The sequence below is a fragment of the Balaenoptera physalus genome (genome assembly GCF_965194825.1).
Source record: "Balaenoptera physalus genome assembly, chromosome: 11".
Classification (NCBI taxonomy): Eukaryota; Metazoa; Chordata; class Mammalia; order Artiodactyla; family Balaenopteridae; genus Balaenoptera; species Balaenoptera physalus.
Window position 1 is genome coordinate 96,391,510 of NC_138896.1, and position 23,557 is coordinate 96,415,066.

The window sequence follows — 23,557 nt, forward strand, 5'->3', positions numbered from 1 at the left end:
GGCCAATTTTAGGCACTTTTCTTTTTTCTTTTTATATTTAAAACAGATATCCTAAGACAGAGGGTTAAATACACTTCCTAAAATTAAATCCAATATAAGTGAAACAAGTGTACTAAAATGTGTTATTAAAAGAGAAATAACAGTATGCATTTTAGTTCATGAAGAATTAATCTAACAAGTAATTTTACTTTTTCTCAAGACATTTTGTTTCATTTTTATATTTTGCAGGTTTGAGTTCCAGAGGAGTTTCAGTCTTAGAACCTAGCATCCATTTCCTGTCAATTGTCATCATGATTTTTTACTGTTTTGCTATTCAGCCTCTTATATGATGAAGAAAACAATAAATCTTTGAGTTTTTTTGAAAGCAAATCATTCTGTAAATAAGCTCTCCAGCCCCTGTTATAAGATACATTCTTAAAACTGACTTGTTTGGAAAGAAAAAATGTATATTATGAAAATCTTGTAAATATCTATGGTACATTAATAAAACAACTTTAAACACTTTGGAATTTCAAAGTCCACACATGATTACACACATTCAGAAGGTGCCAAATTAATGCATGGAGTTGTCACTACTGTGGCTTTTAAGTGACTTAAATGGAGAGTATAAATAATTCTCTTGATGACGATGGTCAATGTATTGAAAGAAATTGTAGTTTCCATAGCTAAGATGTCCATTTTTTATATGCTCCTGGCAATTTAATTCAGTAAATTAAAATTTCACCCTAGTTGGAAATAAAATAAAATCATTTGTTTATCCTCGGGGTTCTTTAAAAATGTAAGCTATTGTAAAGCATGCTGCGTTTTATCTCTGAATCAAGTTGGGACAAGAAATATTTGTACCCAGTAATATATCCATGTACTTGATGTTCTTCTCAACTCACTTTTCTATCAGGTTCAGTAATAAAAATGGCAAAAAAAGCGCTTTCTGGCAAAGAAAAAGAAAAGAAGGGAAAAAGGAACCAGCGAAAACATCTAATGAATCTTGTATACAGTAAGCAATTTCTTACAGCAAAGTTTAATTTTAAAATCAATTCTGAATTCTCCCAAGGAAGAGGTTGCATGAACAATTCTCAGGTAATTATTACAAAGTGTTAGCAATGTGTGTGGCCTTTATTTTTGTACGACAAATAAATCTGGGAACGGAATTACTTTACAAAGTTTTTTTGACATTTTGGTCAAAAAAAAAAATATATATATATATATTTTTGCCAATCTTCTCTGCAACTATTAAAAATAATTCTATACCATCCAAGGCTTAGAAAGATTTTTGTGGGTTGACTCTTCTCTACGATGTACCTGATAAAGTCAGCAGTCTCACTTCTTGGGATTGCACAGTCTGGAGAAAGCAGCCTGGGAAGAGGAAAGGTTAATGAGGGAGCCCATTACCTTCTAAGTAATCATCTATCCTTCACAAACAGCCTTGAGGGGTTTGTCCTGCTGTCAGCCTGCTCTAGCTCCCAGCCAATCAGGTATGATGTCCTGCGAAGCTGGGAGTGAGGAATGGTCACACTAGTATTGCCTTATTAACATGGTGCAACCTCTTAATTAAATTATGCTGAAAATATTTGAACTCTCCTCCCAACTCTCAAATCACACAATCCTCAAAGCTGGATTTTGTCATTTTCACTTCTAAAATATTTTAGAGCTGTTTAAAATACTCGACATAGTCAACAGCAGATGGACAATGACTTTCCATAGTTCAGAACTTGCTCCTTGCTGAAGAGTATGTCAAGCACGCAGTACAAATCAATGACCCTTATTATCCCTGCACATTAAGATCTGACTGTGCTTTGATGGCGCAAAATAAACAAACAACAGAAAATACTGTTTGGCACACTCACATTAACAGCTGCCTGAACAACACATATTTGTATTGATCAGATATACCAGTGTTGGCACATGGTCTTAACGGTTTTCTCAAATTGGTAAGAGACAAGATTTGTGTCCTGGTTCCCAAAGTGGAGATTGAGCATGAAATATACTATGAGATTTTTGTTTTTGCAATTAAGAGAATTAGATACATAGTCATTTGAGTAAGAATCCAAAAGCTAAGTCAGTTCTTATCAACAACACATTTATTTGCAGGTGTGTCTTAATTCATAATCACTGGAGTATTAAATGTCTGTATTATTCAATATCTAATATATTATTTATATTTTCACCCATCCATGCTAAATTTTTCAGAATATAATTTGGCATTAATATTAAAAAGTGTGAGATTTGACTCTCAATTGATTTGAATCTCTACTCTTAGTGAGGCCTTGGGCACATCTTTTAACGTCCCCATGTCAGTTTTATGAGGATTAAAGGACATAATGTACACAAGTATTGAGCATGTTGCAACACTGTAAGCTGTCAACAGAGCTGCTGTCATCTGCTGCTATGAACTAAACCCCTAATGAAATAAGTTACTTAAGTGTTCAATAGACTATGAAAACATATTCAACCTGTATTTATATCAAATTACAAAACAGCTTCAAGAAAAATGAGCAGTCCACCTACTCAACACTAAATGGCACTAAAGAATGGAACCAATCGTGGTTCCACCAATCCATTTCAGGAAAATATTCTTTGTGATGTATACACTCCTTTGACATTTAGGAAGGATTGCCAGTGAATCCCTTTATTGATTGAGTATACTGCTGTTATACACTGTTATGAACATGATAACTCATTTCCATACTTCTTACAGGAAAAGGAAAAAAAAAAGTGATTGTACCTGGAAATTGCCAGAAAATGAAAGTGAGTAAGAGTTAGGACAATTGACACAGGGGAAATATAACACTATAAAGCTATGGGCTGCCCAGATAATGTTAACTTCAAATTCAACTCCATTTTCTCTCTTCTCTTACTATTCACATTATAATCCTTCCAGGTCAGTGTCCCTTTTCTGACTATACACCAGAAGGTGGCTTATAGAAGGGCACACCTGCTCTCTATAACAGCAAATGCAAACAGTGAGAGATGACCTGGAATCAATTTAGATTCCAAACGCAGTAACATAATCATGACCTCCCTTAAGTAAATCTACTATTTTTAAGCCCCTATATGTTATCAGTTTGTACTCCATCTTGGGATGTCACGTTTTATACACCCACTGTATGCCATAAGTATTACCTTATTGTCTTACAGAACTACATATTTAATTCAACAACATATTTAATTTGTTTCTGTTCCAGAATTCAAGAATTTATTTCAACATCTCTATTGAACACAGTACTTGAATTAGTCAAGTTCTCCTGGGAAACAGAACCAACAGAATGTGTGTGTGTGTACGTGTGTGCATGTATGTGTATACAGAGAGACAGAGAAAGACAGAGACAGAGAGAAAGACAGAGACAGAGAAAAACAGAGAGAGACAGAGAGTGATATATTATAAGGAATTAGCATGTAATTTTGGAGGCTAAGAATTCCACACCCAAGAGAGCCAATGGTATAGTTCCAGTCTGAGTCTGGAAACCAGGAGATCCAATGGTGTACTTTTCATTCTGAGTCTGAATGCAAAGGCAGGAGAAAACCAATATCCCAGTTGGAAGATTTTCAGGCAAAGAGAAAGAATTCTTTCCTACTGAGCCTTTTATTTATTCAGGCTTTTAATGAATTGGATGAGACTCATCCAAATTGAAAAGGGTAACCTGCTTCACTCAGTCTACTGATTCAAATGCAGAAACACCCTCACAGACACACCCAGAATATTTGGGCACCTTCTGGCCCAGTCAAATTGACTCATAAAATTAACCATCACAGCACTCTTTTTAATTATTTTAAATAATTCAGTTGTAATCCCCAAAACTTTTGAAATGAAGTTATGGAGACACTCTCCTCAGTTTATTCATCTGTAAAATGAGATGTTGGGATTACATGATCTCCAGGTTCCTTTAAAATCCTGTAATTCTATATCAAGCTGCACAGTGGTGTTATTTTTAGTGCAAAACAGGTTTTAATAACCTTTCACAACCCACACAACACTCTGCAAGGCTTTTCCAGCTTTTTTTCCTATATTTTCATTAGCCTAAATAATTCTGTTGAGCTTTCTTAATTGGACTTCACTAAAACAATAGATAAAATTGAGTATGTTTTCCAAACGGCAAAGAACCCTGAGAAGTTCTGGCCGATCTTGACCTAATTAAATTTACAAACTTTTGCACAGCAAAGGACACCATAAACAAAATGAAAAGACAACCTAGAGGATGGGAAAAAAATATTTGCAAACTATGCAACTGACAAGGGCTTAATTTCCAAAATATACAAACAGCTCATACAACTCAACAACAAAAAAACAAAAAACCCAATTGAAAAATGGGCAGAAGACCTCAATAGATATTTCTCCAAAGAAGAAATACAGATGGCCAAGAGGCACATGAAAAGATCCTCAACATTGCTAATTATTAGAAAAACACAAATCAAAACTACAATGAGGTACCACCTCACACTGGTCAGAATGGCCATCGTTAAAAAGTCTACAAAAACAAATGCTGGAGAGGGTGTGGAGAAAAGGGAACCTTCCTACACTGTTGGTGGGAATGTAAGTTGGTGCACCCACTGTGAAAAACAGTATGAAGGTTCCTGAGAAAACTAAACATAGAATTACCATATGATCCAGCAATCCTACTCCTGGGCATATATCCGACAAAACTATAATTCAAAACGATACATTCACCCCTATGCTCATAGCAGCACTATTCACAATGCCAAGACATGGAAACAACCTAAATGTCCATTGACAGATGAATGGATAAAGAAGATGTGGTACATATATACAATGGAATGTTACTCAGCCATAAAAAAGAGTGAAATAATGCCATTTGCAGCAACGTGGATGCAACTAGAGATTATCACACTGACAGAAGTAAGACAGAAAGAGAAAGACCATATGATATCACTTATATGTGAAATCTAAAACATGACACAAATGAACCATCTATGAAACAGAAACAGAATCATAGACATAGAGAACAGATGGTTGCCAAGGAGGTCGGGGGTGGGAGAGGGATGGAGTGGACGATTCAGGTTAGCAGATGTAAACTTTTATATATAGAATGGATACACAAGGTCCTACAGTATAGCACAGAAAACTACATTCAATACCCTATGATAAACCATAATGGAAAAGAATATTTTAAAAATGAATGCATATATATGTATAACTGAATCACTTTGCTGTACAGCTGAAACTAACACAACATTGTAAGGCAACTATACATCAATTAAAAAAAAAAAGGGCTTCCCTGGTGGCGCAGTGGTTGAGAATCCACCTGTCAATGCAGGGGACACCGGTTCAAGCCCTGGTCCAGGAAGATCCCACATGCTGCAGAGCAACTAAGGCCATGCGCCACAACTACTGAGCCTGCACTCTAGAGCCCGCGAGCCACAACTACTGAAGCCCATGCGCCTAGAGACCGTGCTCCGCAACAAGAGAAACCACCACAATGAGAAGCCCTCACACCATAACGAAGAGTAGCCCCAGAGTAGCCCCGCTCGCCGCAACTAGAGAAAAGCCCGCGCACAGCAACGAAGACCCAACGCAACCATAAATAAATAAATAAATAAATGTATTAAAAAAAAAAAAAAACTTCTGGCCCATCTTCATACTCCACTGAGAATTGCTGGAGTATTTCAGTGGTTCCCAAGGGCAAGGCTGTGATAAAGTTTCACTGTTCAGTGAAAAAATGAGAAAAATTCACACAGTGTAGTGAGATTTTAATAATAAATAATTTATGAAATATTTGGGAGATTATGACTTTTTTTGGCTTTTTGTGGTGAAATGTTCACTCTTTGATGAAATGAAGTTGTATATGAATACTAGCTGGCTTTATGTGTTCGGTTTTAAAATATCTTACTTGGTAAAAGAGTAGGTTACTTTCTATAAATCAAATCAATTTTTATTATTATTTAAGATTTTTATCTTCTGAGAAAATCAAAAGTCTGAAAATCACTGGTGTTCATGATATCTTTCAAAAATACTTTTATTTCTTTTATCTCATTACCATCAAATTAGTAAGTTTGACTTGGTCCATCGACTAAAGTTTGTGTGCCAAGATCTTTATCTGTATCCCTTGAACACCAATGTTCTGAGTTCTATGTAATTAATTATTGTTTATGTACATAAACGTACTTACAGGTCTAGGAAATCTGGTCTACCTTTTAAAACAAGCTATTAAAATAATTAACAACAAAAAGAATATAAAAATCCTGTATTGTCTTATTATCTTAAAATGTGAAGACTATTTGCTTTCTACTTTTCTATACGAAAATTTCTTTTCTTTTATGAAATTACAAAAAAAAAAAAAGTAGCTATTAGGCTTTCTTTCATGTCTTGACAAAGCAAAATAATTTTTACAAAAAGGCAAATTTGTCTCCCTCATTATTTTTAAAAGTTCTGTACTTCATAGTTCTTGGTACTGTCCTGGACAGAGAGAATGATGCTTGAAACACATATTTTGCTTTCTGGACTGATTTATACAGCCAACCGTTGGGGCAATTTGTTTTTCCTTAGTTTCCTCAAGAAAATAAGTATTTTTCTTTTATAAGCCTGGCTAAAATAATAAGCTAAACTGAACTCCAGATTTTGATGGGTAAATAATATATTCTTGAAAGGAATAAAATGAAGTAAAATTCTTGGAATACAGTAGTTTTTGAGAACATATCAGAAATGCCAAATTATTTTCCTATTTTTGAAAACATATACATTATAGTCTGTTAAGGCATATGTGAGGAGATACTTTTCTTTCCAAGGTAAACTCAGGAGAGAAACAAACATGGCGACTCTTTAAATAAAGGTAGTAAGTTGCAGCTCAATGAGAGAGAAAATAAATCCTGATGTAATAAAATGTTTTGCTCCCATCCCCATCAAAGACTAGGAAGTATGCTAGGCTGAAATCTTTGCAGGTTTCTCAGGTTACTCCTGGAAATGAACGCTGTATTGGGTAGGTACCTGTTCTTGGACAGTGATTAATTAATGTTCATAAATCACTTTGAAGATGGAACAGCACTTCATAAGTTCTAATGATATTTTTAGGATTTTTTTTCCCCAGAAGTATATTGACTTTTTGCAATGGCACTTTGAAAAAGCATGCATTAGTGATCGAGGCCAGGTCCATGCCTGGGGGAAAGCAGTAACTGGGAAGTATGAAAGGTAAACATTTTGAGACACCAACATTTTAGGTGAATTCATAATATCCTGCATCGACTAAATAATTTTAATTCAAACATGAGGTAATCTACATCTATTCATGACTGAGTTACCAGCTTGTGAAGTAAATGTCATAACATGAAAATTTGTTCCTGATATTTACTCATAACAAACCTCAAGTTTTCTCAAGGGCTTCAGATAGTAACAATAATGGGGTGTAGGCAACTTTTTTTTTTTTTTTGTAGGCAACTTTTATTACCTTTAAGTGCAGTAGTTATAAAATCTCCCACACCAACTTTGAGCAGATAAATTTCAGCCTATTTTTGTTGACAGCAAAAAGTAATTGAATATATTACTGTCTTTCTAAATCAGATCATTTTCCTTATCTGTTTAAAAGTGAAAGTGTTGTCATCCTAAATTATTGTTATCTTTAGATTTGCAAACTCATACAGAGCTATTTTCATCCCTTTACATTCTTAGGGAGCAGAGCCTTTAGAAGTTTCTAAAAACAGTCACTTAAATAAAAGGACATGGCTCAAGTTATTTTCAGCAATATTTGGAATCATTTAATATTTCAAGCTAGACGTTTGCATAAGTATGAGTTTTAACTGAAGACAATTTGAAGAACCTACAAGCAGTTGTCAATAGACAGACAGGAGAGAAATTAATATTCACTTCATAACAGTTGATAAGAATTAAGATACCAAATTTGTGTATCTGAAATTGATATTCTTCATCAGAAAACTTCTAATTCTTTACATCACATTACCTTATGTTGGGTTATGTTATGTTGTTATGTTATGTTATGTTATGTTTTATGTTACATTACAGTACAGTCATCTTTCAGTATTAACGGGGGATTGATCGGTTCTAGGATGCCCCTCAGATGCCAAAATCCACAAATACTCAAGTTCCTTACAATTGGCCCTCCATATCTGAGGATGCAGAACCTGGAGATAGGGAGGGCTGACTGTAACATCATAATTATATTATATCATAATTATATAATATTATATATTATATCACATCATATCATATTATATTATTTCTTGCCTCACTCTTCTAGAAAATGAGTCGTGGAAGAGCTGGACGTTATCTTGTTATTCCTCCTTGCATCCATCACACCAAGAGAAATGTCTAAAATCCAGTAGTTACTAAAAAAATATATTCTGAATGAATAAACAACCAAAAAGAAGCATACATTTCTGTGCATAAATTGTGTACATAAATTGTTCAATAGACTCTCATTACCACTTCTCCAAAGTAGCGAAGTTTACCTTAAGAATGTTACCTTTCAGTAAGCCTTCCGTGTTAAAGTAGTATGATCTGGCAAGATGTATAACTAATGTAGCTCTGTCTGCACATAAAATATTTTAATTTTTTAACAAATATTCTAAAATAAAATTTTAAGGGCAAAACTTTTCATAGAAAATACCATGGAATTGTACAAAAGCTTCTTCTCCTTCCACTGTAAGATTTTTAATAGACAAAAGAATCAAAAGTTTGTCTGTATAAACACGACTCTCAGAATTGTAGAATCAAGCTCAGGAGTAACACCCGTGTGTGAAAAAGCCTATGGACCATTCCAAGGTCTAAGTTGTAACTATTTTCCCTGCAGTCAAATTAACTAAAGTCCATACACTTGATCAGATATTATAATGAAATGTAATCATCTTGTCATGCTGCAATATTAAATCCATATATTCAGCCAGGAGAGTATTTTTAGTTGGCAGATAATAACACAGTTATGACATCCTCTTCTAAGGTGCTACTTCCTTAGTCCACATTGTAAGATTCAGACAGTTTTGTTTCCAAAACTCTGAATACCTGATGATTTACTGAAGTTTTCAGAAAAAAAAAAATTCCCTTGACATTAAAGAGGTTGCAAACATTCAGCCCAAGGTCAAACCCAGCCACAAACAGTTTAGATGTCATGAGTGTCTGTTTGTTCAAAGACTGAAATAGTTATCAGTGTTTAGAAGTCAGAAGATGTTATGTTAATCCAGCTTTCCATAGGTAATCCTGGACCTAACTTCCTGCATGATGCCAACTTAGTGAGCCACTGAATAGGGCCGTCCCTTTGAGAAACACTGCTTTTCCCTTCACCAAACTCCCCTCCCAGCTTCCATAATCCATATACTCACTGGTCCATCTTTAGGCATTTGAGTTTGACTCCTGTTATATGTGACAAAATGTACTTAGAAAATAATATTTTTTGATGAAAGACCTTTGGACTAGCTATCCCTAGTTGGATGCTCTTAAGCAAGATTCTTATTTGTTCTGAACTTCAGTTTCTACATCTGTTAAATGAAAATATCTTCTCCATATACATAATGGGGTTGTTCTAAGGAATACACAAAATAAAGGCTGGAAAGGGGTCTATAAATTTTGAAGAGTTTAACAATTTTAAGGGGCATTGATTGGCTAAGACTCTTTGAACTTACTGTTTTAGATGAAGTACAGGTAGTACCAGAAAACGCCCATCATGGCTTTCAAATTAGGTTGTGAAAATAGCCTCTTTCTGTTTTATTTATGTTTATGTTATCTTAATTACATTAATTTCTAATTTTTACTCTATGTTTTTGAAAGCTTAGTAATAAATATCATTTTTATAGCATATTATATTATTTAAATGAACACTTCATTTTAGCTCTCATGTGAACTTTGAGCATTTAATGTAAGAAAAATGAACATTTATATAAAATGAAAAGAAAAAGTTACAATTATGTCATCAATTTTTTAAAAAATATATCTTCCTGTTCACATTGATATCAGAAACATTGCTGCTACTCATTGACTAGATCTGCATTTATAATCCACCAAATCATTTGAAAAACATTCATTGTTTATCATGTTCTATACATTGCACTTGGCTCTGCAAAAAAACAGTGAAGAGGAGAAATGTGCTACCAAGGTTGGGAGCAGGTATAAACCAACCAATTTCCCCCTACCCCACCCCACCCCAGCAAATAATAACAGTAATAATAATGATAATAATAATAATTACAAGTTGAGGTGAATGCTAAGAGGAAATAAGGAAGGGCCGTGATAGAGAATAATACAAGGTCCAACAACTTATAAAAAGTTCCATTTACACTGAAACCCGAAAAAGAAATTTGCAAATGCCTTAAGGAGGGAAAGAGTTCAGTGTGCTATAGTGGCTCTAGGAAGGCCACTGAGGATGGGGCCGGAAGGGTGCAGTGCATGAATTTGCAGAGATAAGACGGAATGCCATTATCCTGGACTTTTCAGGTCATGAGAAAGAATTTGGTTTTAAGTTTTAAACAGTATGCATGTTTTAAGAAGATTACTCTGGCTACTGTGTGGTAAATGGATCGTCAGGAGTCAAGAGTAGAACCAGAGGTTCTAACAGTAGCCTCGGTGATGGATAATAGTGGTGCAGATTGAGTTGGTAGTTGGGGATGGACTTGCCAAGAACTATCAGTTGGCAGGCTATAACCAGGTAAGAGATTTGGGTTTTGCTGCTGTTATTTTATCAGATGGAGAAGACTACGGAAGGAGCACACCTAGGAATACAGAGTTTAGGGAGAAATCAAGATTTCTTTTTTGGGTTTGGTAAGTTAGAGATACCTATGACACATCTGGGTGGAAATGTCAATGGAACACATCACTGAAATTAGGGTCAAGGAGATCCGGGTTTCCCCAGGGTTCCAGCTCTTTCATTAACAGGCAGTAGTGAGCCTTGACCTCTGAGGTTACTTTTGAAGTGGGCTACTTCGCTTCTTGAGTCTCACATTTTCCTTCTTTATAATGTACTGCTGTGTCTAGGGAAATTCTTAAATCATTTAGTAGTACTCAAATAGTATAAATGATACATAATTGCTGTTTTGTAACAAGAACCCTAAACCGTGAAAGGTGCTGAGTCAACCATTCAAACAGGTATATTCAGATTACCACCTTGACTTTACTAAGCTTAAATTTCTTTTTTACCCTTAAAATGCTGAGAAGAAATGTTAACTGTAATTCAAAATTAACCAGAGAACTGCATTTGCAGAATACTTTGAGATCGATTACTGATTGAAACATAAAAGATTGTTTGGGTTTAACCAAATTCCAAAATGAGATATCAACAGATCTTCTAGTTTGTTTTTTTTTCCTATGACTTCATTCCATAAAAGAGTTATCCAACTCTGAATTACTAAGTTTAGGGTAACAAAATGGTTTGCTATTCTGTGACATTTTTCTTTTTTTCCTTTAGACCTTTAGTTATGCTCCATTCTCTGCATGGAATACCTTCCTCCCTTTGACTGCCTGGGGAAGAGCATCTTCAGTAACTAACCCTATTGCCAGACACTGCCACCTTGGAGAGTTCCCAGCCTATTCCACCCTCCTCCTCAGACTGTGCATGCCCTTCTGCAGTCCCTTGAGCTCCCTGCATACATCTCTATCACAACATTTGGCACTTCATTTTTCAACTGTTGGTTTACTTGAGGACTATGAATTCTCCTGTACTTAACTATTATGCTGAGCACAAGGAAGACAAGAGGCAGGGAAGAAATGAAGGAAGTATTGCTTTTTTTAAAAAAAGAACCGGTCTGAATGTATTTTGCCAGCTATATATTTTAGAACAAAAAGAATCTAAATGCAAGAATATGGAATGATAATATTAAATACTCTAGTTTGCCAGCAAAAGTTTTTTTCTAATGTTTATAAAAGGAGTATCTTGAAATAGGAAGGAAAAAAAGCCTATTATCAACATGAATCTTTTATTAGTTCATCTTAGACATGCTGAAGAACAAACATTTTAAAGATATCATGACAAGTAACTCTACATGAATTATTTTCTGGAATTTGAATTTAAGACCATGTTGTTAGATTTATGACAATTAAACAAGCAGGTCTTTTCTGTAAACTTACATTTTAAGGAAAACAAAATCCCAGCACTATTGCCTCTTTTGTCCAGAAGACAGGTTAACATCCAAAGGTAAAATGATTTGGACATGTTCATTGCCAAGATCAATGTTTAATTTATTCTTTTAAATTGATTCCTCTTTACTCTTTAAACCCACCTACAGTCTTGGCAGTCAGCACCCCCAGAATCATAGAGTTAGGTGAGCTCTTAGTGGAAGAAAATTCTAGCCATTCCCAAACTGTAGTCTCCCGATAGGATGAAGTATGACGCTTTCAAGGTACAGACATTCACTAGTTGATGAATAAATTATATTGTTCTAGGAAGTCTGTCATTTGGTTGTTTAGACATATGTTCACTTTTCTTCATAGAAATATTGCTGAAGATGGTCCCCTCTACAGCCCACAAAAGCCTATTACTTCATGATGGGTTGACAGTCTAACATTTGGTGGTACTCAAAAACCCAATCTTAAAATGAAACCATGATTTTCTGAGAAAGCACGTTTAGAATTCTGATGTGGCTTATGGGAAACATATCTTCCTCCTCCCATATTTTCAACTTCATGGTGAGAAGAGGAGCGTCAGACCACCATGTGACATGGTATCTCTCACGGTGTAGGCAGAAGCCCCAGTAAAACAAAAAGGGAAGAGTAGAAACAGAAGATCCTACTGCAGGAATTAAAATGACTGTAGGTAAACAGCTTTCCCTCAGTGAAATCCCCTTTATCAGATAAACACTTTTCTACCATATACTGTTTTTCCACTCTTGTCAGACATTTTCCTTCCTTATTTCCTTCTGCTATTTATCTCCAGTTTTAATAACCTCTTCAAACTCATCTGTTACTATTCTAGCCTTTCATTTTTAGTGTTCTAGCAGAATAGACCTTCATTTCCCCTTCACCCATGAGCTGTACCTCCATCTCACCACAGGACCTTTGCATATGCTATTATCTCTTCCTGGAGTTTCCCTTTGCCCTCACTCATCTACCCTTGCTCCTTTCATCTACTTAATTTCTATTAACTCTGATTAGGTAAACCCACCCTCTTATATTCTTCCATTGTAGCAATGTCATTCATTCCTAACACTCATCATAGCTACAGTTTTGTGGGGTTTTTTTACATTTATTTGTGTTATTTTCAATAAATTCCTATACTTTCCAATAAACTGCAAGATCCATGAGGATAGGTACCTTGTTTTTGGTTGATCAACATATCGCCAGTACCTAACACGGTGCTGGCACTTGGGAAGCTCTCAATAAATGGGATTTATTTAGAAACAAATAAGCAACAAATAATAAATTTGAATAAATATCTAATAAAATAAGCACACATTATTTAATCACAAAAGATGGAATTAATCATTGAGTTAATGACCATTACTTATATCTTTCCTGAAAAACTGTTCTGTTCTTAGAACCCAGCTTAGACCTTCTGCTAGGCTACTTATTCCTCAAAACAAGTAGACAGTTCTCAGATTTCATCATCTTTTTTATGGAACAGAAAACAATGTGAAATTAGAGAAGCTTTTATTAAATTATATTTGTAATGCCTATTTTATCTCACATCTACCTACATTTAAAAAAAATCAACCTAGTGGAAAAAAGGTGACAATATGTGACATGCATAACTCTACCATCCCATAACCAAGACAATCCTTCCTGCTGACCTTCAGAATTCTTTTAAATACAATGCCACGATGACTAGGCATTGTCATAGTTGCCACTAAGGTAACTATGAATAATTTTTTTTTTTTGGCATCATGAGATGAAATTGACTTGCAATTTCTCAAAAAAGTAAAGAAAAAAGTCTCTTTCTTTCCGTGACCAGCAAGACAAACTTTTTTTGGGAATTACAATAAGAAGAACACACTTTCTAATTACCCACATTGCTTTGGCTCCAACCATATATTAAGAACAGCTTTACATTTTTTCTATAAATTTGTCATAAAGCGTTTTTACAAAATATATATTCAGTTTAATCTCTTTCTTCTCACAATGTATACCAGACATTTTCTCAGTTATCTCAGATCTCTTAAACATGAATCCTGACATGTGGGCTCCATCATTTAGATGATAGGATATCTCAGAACAGTCAGTATGGTAGGGAGAATAATGCTTCCTCCCTCCAAGGATGTCCGAGTCCTAATCCCCAGAACCTGTGAAATGTACCAAACATGGCAAAAAGGACTTTAAAGATGTGTTTAAAATAAGGACCTTACGGCATGGGGAGATTAACTTGGATTATCTAGATGGGCTCAATATAATCAAAAGGATCCTTATAGGTGGAAGCTAGAGGCAGAAGGAGAATCAGATTCGAAGTGATTTGATGTAAGAAAAACTAGATGGGCCTTGTCTGGCTTTGACGATGGAAACGGCCACAATCTAACAGATGCAGGCAGCCTCTAGAAGCTGGGAAGGCAAGAAAACAATTTTCCTCCAGAGCCTCCAGAAGGAATGCAGCTCTGCCAAAACCTTGATTTTAGTCCACTGAGATCTATTTTGTGTTTTTGTAAGTCACTAAGTTTGTGGTACAGCAGTAATAGGAAGCAAATACAGTGAGTTTAAGAAACTTGCCAAGTTCATACAGTGAATGGAGAGTCAGAAATAAAACCTACACAGCCTGACAAGAAAACCCATTTTAGGGACTTCCCTGGTGGTGCAGTGGTTAAGACTCCGCCTGCCAATGCAGGGAACATGGGTTTGATCCCTGGTCTGGGAAGATCCCACATGCTTCGGAGTAACTAAGTCCGTGCACCACAACTACTGAGCCTGTGTGCCATAACTACTGAAACCCACATGCCTAGAGCCCGTGCCCCTCAACAAGAGAAGCCACTGCACACCGCAACGAAGAGTAGCCCCCGCTCGCTGCAACTAGGGAAAGCCCGCGTCCGCAGCAACGAAGACCCAACGCAGCCAAAATTTAATTAATTAATTATTTAAAAAAGAAAGAAAACCCATTTTGTGTACCTGCTAATTTAAAAACAACTCAAAACTGCACACACAGATGAATATACAGACATGGCACGAATATAAATGATTATATAACTATATATGTTTTAGTCACAAACACACAGACACAAACATACCAACGAAGTACTGCCTCATTCATTTTGATTACCTAAAAATAGCATATCTTTATGATAATGAAAGTGCAGAGAAAAACTTGGTTTCAAAGTGCTACTAAATACTATTTATACAGCTTGTTTCATAGGATGCTGAAGATACACAGCACACAGTAATACTCAAAAGAAATTACAGTTCTACCAGCATTATCTTCAGGTTATAAATTGATTGTGGATTATGGATTTTACTGTGTGTGTGTGTGTGTGTGTGTGTGTGTGTGTGCGCGCGCGCGCGCACACATGTGTATATCTACTTTCTTTTAAAGCTTTGGGAATGTTTATAACTGTAATTGTTACTAACGATTGCTCATCAATTCTTCATGATTTAGATATGAGGAATCCTGAAAGCAAAACTAAGCACAATGGACAAGAAGTTATAACCAGGTACTTAGGAATGTGTAGAGAAATAAGAGAACAGTGCATCAGTACAAGAATGAGCTTCAGTAGCAAGCGTAATTGGAGAGATGCATAAGCTCTCCTGAAAATCAGGCTTTGAAATAATTTGCAAGAAACTTTAAAAATGTTTGGAGAGGAGAAGAGTGGCTCTCCACTTCCTAGAGCCAGGAAGAAGAGAGATCAATTTGCAACTCCATCATTTTCCAGCTGGCTAATATTGAACCATACATTTAACCTCTCTGAACCTGATTCTCATCTCACAGAAAGACACACTAATATCTACTACACAAGCCTGTCATAATGATTAAATGAGCCAACGCATGTTAATCACTTAGGAGAGGGTAGTTCTTCAGCAGATATTATTTCCTTTCTTCCTCTCTGCAGTCTCATTGATACTTTCCTGCATTCTTTAGAGCAATAAATCCTAAAATCTGCTCTGTCAAATAAGCTGCTTTCAAATGATACACAACTTAGGGTTCTATGTCCATTTTAAAATACGCAGTGTTGGGACTTCCCTGGTGATGCAGTGGTTAAGAATCCGCCTGCCGATGCAGGGGACGCGGGTTCGACTCCTGGTCCAGGAAGATCCCACATGCCGTGGAACAACTAAGCCCGTGCGCCACAGCTACTGAGCCTGCGCTCTAGAGTCCGCGAGCCACTACTGAGTTCCCGTGCCACAAATATTGAAGCTCGCGCACCTAGAGCCCGTGCTCCGCAACAAGAGAAGCCACCGCAATGAGAAGCCCGCGCACCGCAACGACGAGTAGCCCCCGCTCACCGCAACTAGAGAAAGCCTGCACGTAGCAACGAAGATCCAACACAGCTAAAAATAAATAAATAAATAAATTTATAAAAAAATAAATTAAAAAAAATAAAAGCAAACCAGCAATAGACCTCATGCACAGACTCTGTCAACTTGGTAATCTCTGGATTTCCACTCTATGAAAGGTTTTTTGAAGATATAATTTCTTCTCCCAGAGAATAAAAGATGAAGGTTACAACAGTGGAAGCATACTTCGACATCATCAAGTGAATGTAACTTATTTGGCCTTCAAGAGTCATTGTTATAGCTGGATAATGAGCCACGGACTAGAGTTTATGCAGCTTCCCAGCAAATCTGCTTTAGAAATCCATCTTGTTGGACCCCCAGGGATAAAAACAGATGCATACAAAGAGAGAGGGAAGTAATCTGTGGTCCTTGCTTGCTTTATTTCATATACTTAACATTAGGTTCCTTTTAAGGGTCTCCTGAGATAGGAAATTTATGTTCACATAGGTCTCGGAGGGAATACACCATCTAAAACGACTCTAGCAGGCTCCTGAAGTATGACAGCAACAATACCAACTAAAGGATTTGTGCTGAAGTAGGCGGCAGCCCACAGGAGATGAAATTATATTTTTGTGTCGGAGAATGGACCACATTGTTAAAGGCCAGCTGATAGAGGTTAGAATAATAATAGCAGCTCAGTTTTAGGAAAAGCAGCATGAATACAGCACAGCACAAGAACATGTGGGCCCTGGGGTGACATTGGTTTAGGTTTGGGCATTAGTCATGTTGTCTTCTCATTGTGTGGAACTGGGAAAATTACTTATAATCTCCAAATCTCACTTTAATTCACTATGAATAAAAAGGATAACAATGACACCTACCTCATACATGGTACATACTAATGGTTAAATAATACTGATTTTTTTAAAGTCACCGGTGTGCCTATTCCAAGTGCTATACGTGTATTATACCTTCAGTACTCCCTCATCTCTCCAAGGTAAATATACTGTCCTTTTTTTTTTTTTTGAAATTTTGAAAACTGAGGCTATTTACCTATCCAAGGCCTTGCTGCCAGTATATGTGAAAACTTGGACTTAATCTAACTCCTTCTGACTGTACGAAGTCGAAATTTTTTTCTCCATGTTATTGTTCCTCTGAATCATCATGCCTCTCCCAGAGGGAGGTGTGTGTATATGTGTGTGTGCGTGTGTTGTGTGTTGTATGTATATGTGTAAGAGAGAGAGCATTTATGTGTGTGCTCAATCTCTTCCAAAGGAACAACACAGCCAACATGCCACGCGCTTGGGGGTACTCTTTCAACAGCGGGGATGCATATGTCGTAACCTAGGAATGCTCTCTTCGCTTTAGTGACCCCCTGAACATTATAGTAAAGCAGCTGCTGAAGGAATCTGGTGACATTCATAGTTGCAGAACAGAAGGGAGATAATTAGGCTATGGAGGGAGCAAGCCCATGACCTTGGCCTCATTAGCAACATGCTTTAATCATCAGAGCCAAGCAACCACAAGTGGCTGTGCCCCGTGCAAATGTTCTGCATCTCATTTCCTGAAAACGTCAGTGTTTGAGATTATAAATATTACTTATAATCCTGGGATGATTGTACAGGTACTAATGGAACAGTTTTATGGTATTGATTTTCAATAGCTCATTTGCTGTAATCAGCTTAACTTCATCTGCTAGAAAACGAACTTCTAATTCCAGTCTGAAACATTACAAGAAAATGATTTTAGCCTAGCCTGCCACCACCTTGAATCCTTTATGGAAGTAGACTGGGTATAAATCTTAAATAAATAAATCAACTTTAGACTCTCCCAGATTTTCATGATCTCACAAGATTGATTTCCTTTCCTTTAATATGTTTCTAATAAAAGGGATATTTTCCTTTGAGACATGGTCCATAATCTTTTCCATATTTGTTATCATTCTCACAGACTTCCTCTTTTCAATTTCAAGAGAAGCAAGGTTTCTCAGAGGAAGGCAGCTTTAATGAACCATTAAATCTGCACAGAATTGGAGGAATTCTAGGGAGAAGGAATGGTCTTTTGAGTGGACTGGGAAGAACAATACATGAAAGTATCAATAACACACCCCCTCCTCCTCGAGAAGTATGATACCATAGTTGTCTCTCTTACTCCAAGTTTTCTCTTATTTATATATCTAAAGAATTGAAAAGCCATTTGTCTATGAGAAGGAAAATGAACAAGAAATGTGGAAGGTGAACTGGGGTAGCAATAGATAGAACTAATAATAAAAGGCATTATTCAGAACGCAGTATGCACTTTACTAAAAGTTTTACCTATATTATGGTGTTGAATCACTCTAAGACCCCAAGATTAAGACTATTATGATAGTCCTATCTTACAGATGTTTAGAGAATCAGATAAACTTTCTGAAAGTCATTCAGCTAATCTAATAGTGTCAGGACTCAAACCAAGGTAGTCCCACTCCAGAGCTCACATGTCTAACCATTGGACTTCACTGCTTGTGAGGATGCAGGATGGAGCACAGGTTTGGGGTTAGTTTTTGTTTCCAATTTTGTCTCTGGATCTTTGGGCAAAGCACATCACAACTGTGAGCCTCAGATCCTCTAGCTTTAAACTGTAGATAATGCCTGTCTCCTACCACTGAGATAATACATGTAAAACACTAAGGCTGCTGCCCAGCTCATGGTAAAAACTCAATGAATGGTAACTAAATTTGCTATTATTCTGTTATTAGCTCTGTGACTCTAGACAACTTATTAAACCACTTGAGCCTGGGGACTTTATTATTTAAATAAACATAAGCTTACTGCCTTTTTCTCTTCATCTTGCTGGTGGTTGTGAGGCTCCAAAGAAATAAGCAAACACCTTACAGAGTTGGAAGGTATTTAAAACTAAAAATAAATATTTTACACAGAGTTGGAAGGCATTTAAGAGTAAAAATAAAGTGCATCTCTATTTGCAATAAATGAAACAACTGATTCCTGTTAATCAAACATCTCTATTCAGTAGGCCTAGACTCAATGGGTTGAGAATGGATTACTTTCAGTGGGGGACAGACATTGAGGGGGGTGTACCATGCTGCCTTTGGAGGTACACTATACACTAGAAGATAAATTCCTTAAGTGTAGTGATGTTATTCCTCTTTATATCATAGCACAGAAGGGGTGTGTGTGTGTGTGCATGTGTGTGTATATGCTTGCCTTTAAGAGAGAGACACACACACAAAGAAAAGTTGAAATTGATCCAGTCAGCTGATTATTGGATGAGTCAGAATGAGGATTCAATTTCATATTTGTCCAATTCCAAAGCCCATAATAATCATTTCTGAAATGATTATTATGTGCTGAGCCCTCTGCAGAGGGTTCATTCACACACACACGCATACATACACACGCATACATACACACACACACACGTGCACACACAAGGACTTTTTTTGTTCAACATACTGTTGTTCTTATCCTCATTTTCTAGATGTGGAAACAGACACCCAAAGTGGTTCACTTGCTCAAGGATTAACAAAAGCACATGGCAGAGTCAAGATTCAAATCTAAGTCCATCTGACCACCAAAGCTGTGCCCTTCCTTACCTCTGGAGCCCACGTGAGCCTTGCTGGTGCCTAATCACTAAGAGCACTGGGGGAAGGATCTCTGAGAGGGGGTGGGGAAATGCTGGGAGATCACTAAGCTGGCCACAGGGCTTGGAGGTGAGGTGGGTGGGGCAGTGGATGAATTGCTGGCTTCTTAATTTTGATTGTGATAACATGGTTGTGGACTCATTTCAGGAGAGTATCAATTCCCTCTCCCAAAATCTCTACTGGAAGAGTGAGAGTGAGGGAAATAACTCAAATGCGTGTTCCTGAAGATCAGTACAGTAATTAGAGCTTATAATGACTCCTTAGAAGCTCTCGTAATATTAGTACTCCGTGGTTAATGTGTACTTGAAGGGAATGTGCTTTGATCTGTGTGATGAACTCAGTCCAGTAAAAGAAACAGATATTTAAACACATGACTTGGACTCCAGCAGGGTAACTGTTACGCCAGAGATGAGATCACAGATAGAGGAAGTGACCATCTCAGTCTCGGAAACTGAAGGATTCTCAGAGGAGGAAACATTTGATTCAGGACTTGAAAATTGTGTAAGAGTTTTACAGAAAAAGAAGGTGTTGAAAAAAGGAAAGGGAAGAAGGAAAGGGGTATAGTGCTGATCAATCAATTAAATATGCATGTTTAAAAACTATAGAGAACCTTGTAAATAAAAGGCACAGTAAGAAAGTGCTTTATATTTATTAAAACTATATATGGTAGGTATAATGCCTTAGTTTTCAAAGTTCTTTCATTTATAATATATCATCTGATTCACACAACCCTATGAATAGAAGGAAATGGTGTTCTGTAAGTGTTCTAGTCCACTGGGGCTGCTATAAAAAATATCTTAGTTTGGGTAGCTTATAAACAACAGAAATTTATTTCTCACAGTTTTGGAGGCTGGGAAGTTCAAAGTCCAGGCACCAGTAGATCTGATGTCTGTTGAGGACCCTCTTCCTCTTAGTCTTCTCACTGTGTCCTCACATGGGGGGGCAGGGAAGGGAGCTCTCTGGGTTTTCTTTTATAAAGACATGAATCTCATTCATGAGGCCCCACCCTCATGATCTAAGCACCTTCCAAAGGCCCCACCTCCTAAAACTGTCACACTGGGTGTTAGGTTTCAACATACGAATTTGGGGGACACAATAAACACTCATTCCATAGCACCAAGGGAATTGAAAAACTATTTAAATGACTGCATCATAAAACCACCAAGTAGTAAAGCTGAACTAGAATCCAGAACCCTTAAACTTTGATCCACTGCTCTGAGTAGATTTAATATAAACAACCTAATTATATTTTAATACTAGGAAAGAAAGCATTATCATACTTTTGGAAAAAAATTGAGAAAGAAATAATGCATTTTCAGTTCTTTAATGACAAAGGAAAGAATTTCTTATGGCATTAAATTGAGTACTTTTAAAAGCAAGGGGCTTAAAAGTGAGAACTCTATTTCAGAAGCATCATATAATGATGTTCATAGTCAAGAGATGAATAAATTATTCACTCTTCTCTTTGAGAGAAAATCAAAGAACTGATTTTGAAATATTAGACATTTCATAGCAGTACTTTTGTATCTAGTGTCCACTATAATAATTTATCTAATTTGTCTGCAGCTCCATACTCAGACTCTTGATTACTCGTAACATCAAGATTTCCTTAGTTACTGCAAAATCCTGTGTTGCATTGTTGACTTTTAGATTTGTTAAGTCAGTCTGAAGTTTTTTCTAACATGAATTGCATCGTATTTTTTTTTGTAAAAAGTTTTTGTGAAGTTATTGAACTTACATTAGATGTAATCACTTTCTATTGCTTTTAATGATCTCAACCCAACTGTTTTACTCCTCTGTTGTGTATTTGTCACTGATAATAATGAGCTAGCATTAATTGAGCACTTACTAGGTAACATGTCCCGTGTTAAGAACTGATTGAAATATTATCTAATAAAATCATCATAACACTTGGTTACTTTCTTGTATTTTACATCTTGCTATCAAAAAAGAATGCCAAGAAAGAGGTAGCTGTTCAGAAGCAGGAAAATTTATGCCCTTAATTGTGGAGATATGAATTTGAATACCAACTCCGCTGCTTACCAGCTATACAGCATTAGGAAGAACATATACTATAAACACAATAAAATCAATTTTTCTAACTATAAAATGCATATAATAGTCTCTGATGAGTATGTGAAATAGTGTGTGAAAACACCTAAAATAATATGGCAAAGCAGATAGCTCTGTGTCTAGTATTCATCTGAGGCCCAATATTTTCAGTTGGGTTTATTTATCAGTACTTCAACCCACATGAATACTTAGTGTACATAATCCTGAAAATATAAATGAGGATTTCATTCTCTGCCTAATTAACAGAGTTGACGTTGTAGATCTAACGAAATAATGCACATGAAATGGGCTGTACATTGCAAAGTACTGTGCAGTACTGTACAAATGTAGCTGTTATTACTTTCCCTTGAGCCTAACAGAAGACAGGTAGAAGCTACTTCCTACTTCAAAAATGCATGGTTAGGGAAAAAGTAATGCCAAAGGACCCAGGAATGTGTCCTATGCATTCAAAACAGGAGAGGACAGTTGTAAATTAGCCCAGAGAAGACACTATTAAGATGCAACAACTTGGGTATGTGAACAATGTTCCCGAGAAGGGCACAGAACATTTTCCGTTTTTTGTTCACTGAAAACCCACCTGGAGAAAACAGGTTACAAGAGAGATTTCTGTGGGATATAAAAAAGAACTTCTAGACACTGTCAAGGTGATAAAACCCTGGCAAGGATTATTAAATTAAGTTGTTGAGACTCCGTCCCTGGAGAACTCCGAGAAGAGAACAGATATCTATCTGTTCTAGAAGGCTGAGACATTTAACTGCTAGTGGGCAAATTAAAGACTTCCAGCTGGACCAGACGATTTTTCAAGGTCCCTTCCAGCTCAGTCATTTTCTTACTCATCAATTATATTTCCTCTGACATCTTTTCAGTTTTTAAAAGGGACTCACTATATTTCTTAAAGTATAGCTCATTTCTAAACTTTAAAATTATTGCCCTGATTATATTTTTCATTTACTTTAATCACAAAATAGATATAATGCTCTATAGCCCAATTTAACCTAGAGCTCACATTTAGCATTCACTGCTATTTAATGAGTAGAGATAGTCAAACAGGGGACTCCACCTGATAATTCAGTATATGTGAGAATTCCACAATACAACACCTGAAATGACAGAATTATTGCAGTCCTATGATAATAGTTTATTTGGGGTACATCTAGTGGTTCAATTTCCAAGTCATGTATGATTATTCTTTAGCAAGGATTTATGTTTCCTTGGGATATTTTGTTTGTTGGCTTTTCTTACTTGAAGAACTTGAGTGTGACTTGCTCTGAATTTTACTCTACAATGAATCTTGGGAGATCCATCTTTGTCTCTGACAGCATTTCCTCTAAAAGACACTTCAACGTACAAATCAATGAACCAAAATGCCACAACCCTGAGAATAAATTAACTCAAAGTTGTTCATCTTCATAATCCATGTCTTTGGTGGTTTCCATGGTGATTCCCTGGCCAGCAGCATCTTTGCTTACCGATGTCTCATTGTTCAAATGCTCACCTGTCTTAGGAGTTTAAAGTTTGAAAACTAAAGTCCAAGTATAACATTTTTTTTCTAA

At 36.4% G+C, this 23,557-nt stretch overlaps 1 protein-coding gene across 1 annotated transcript in view; it reads left to right on the forward strand.

Annotated features, from left to right (window-relative positions):
* The window catches only part of CNTN6 (contactin 6), a 266,480-nt gene extending 243,267 nt beyond the window's left edge, over positions 1-23,213 (forward strand). Inside the window, exon 22 of the mRNA XM_082412474.1 lies at positions 229-23,213. Coding sequence (XP_082268600.1) covers positions 229-329 — 101 coding nt within the window. The 3' untranslated portion in view covers positions 330-23,213. The remainder of the gene's footprint in view (positions 1-228) is intronic.
* The last annotated feature ends 344 nt before the right edge of the window (positions 23,214-23,557 follow it).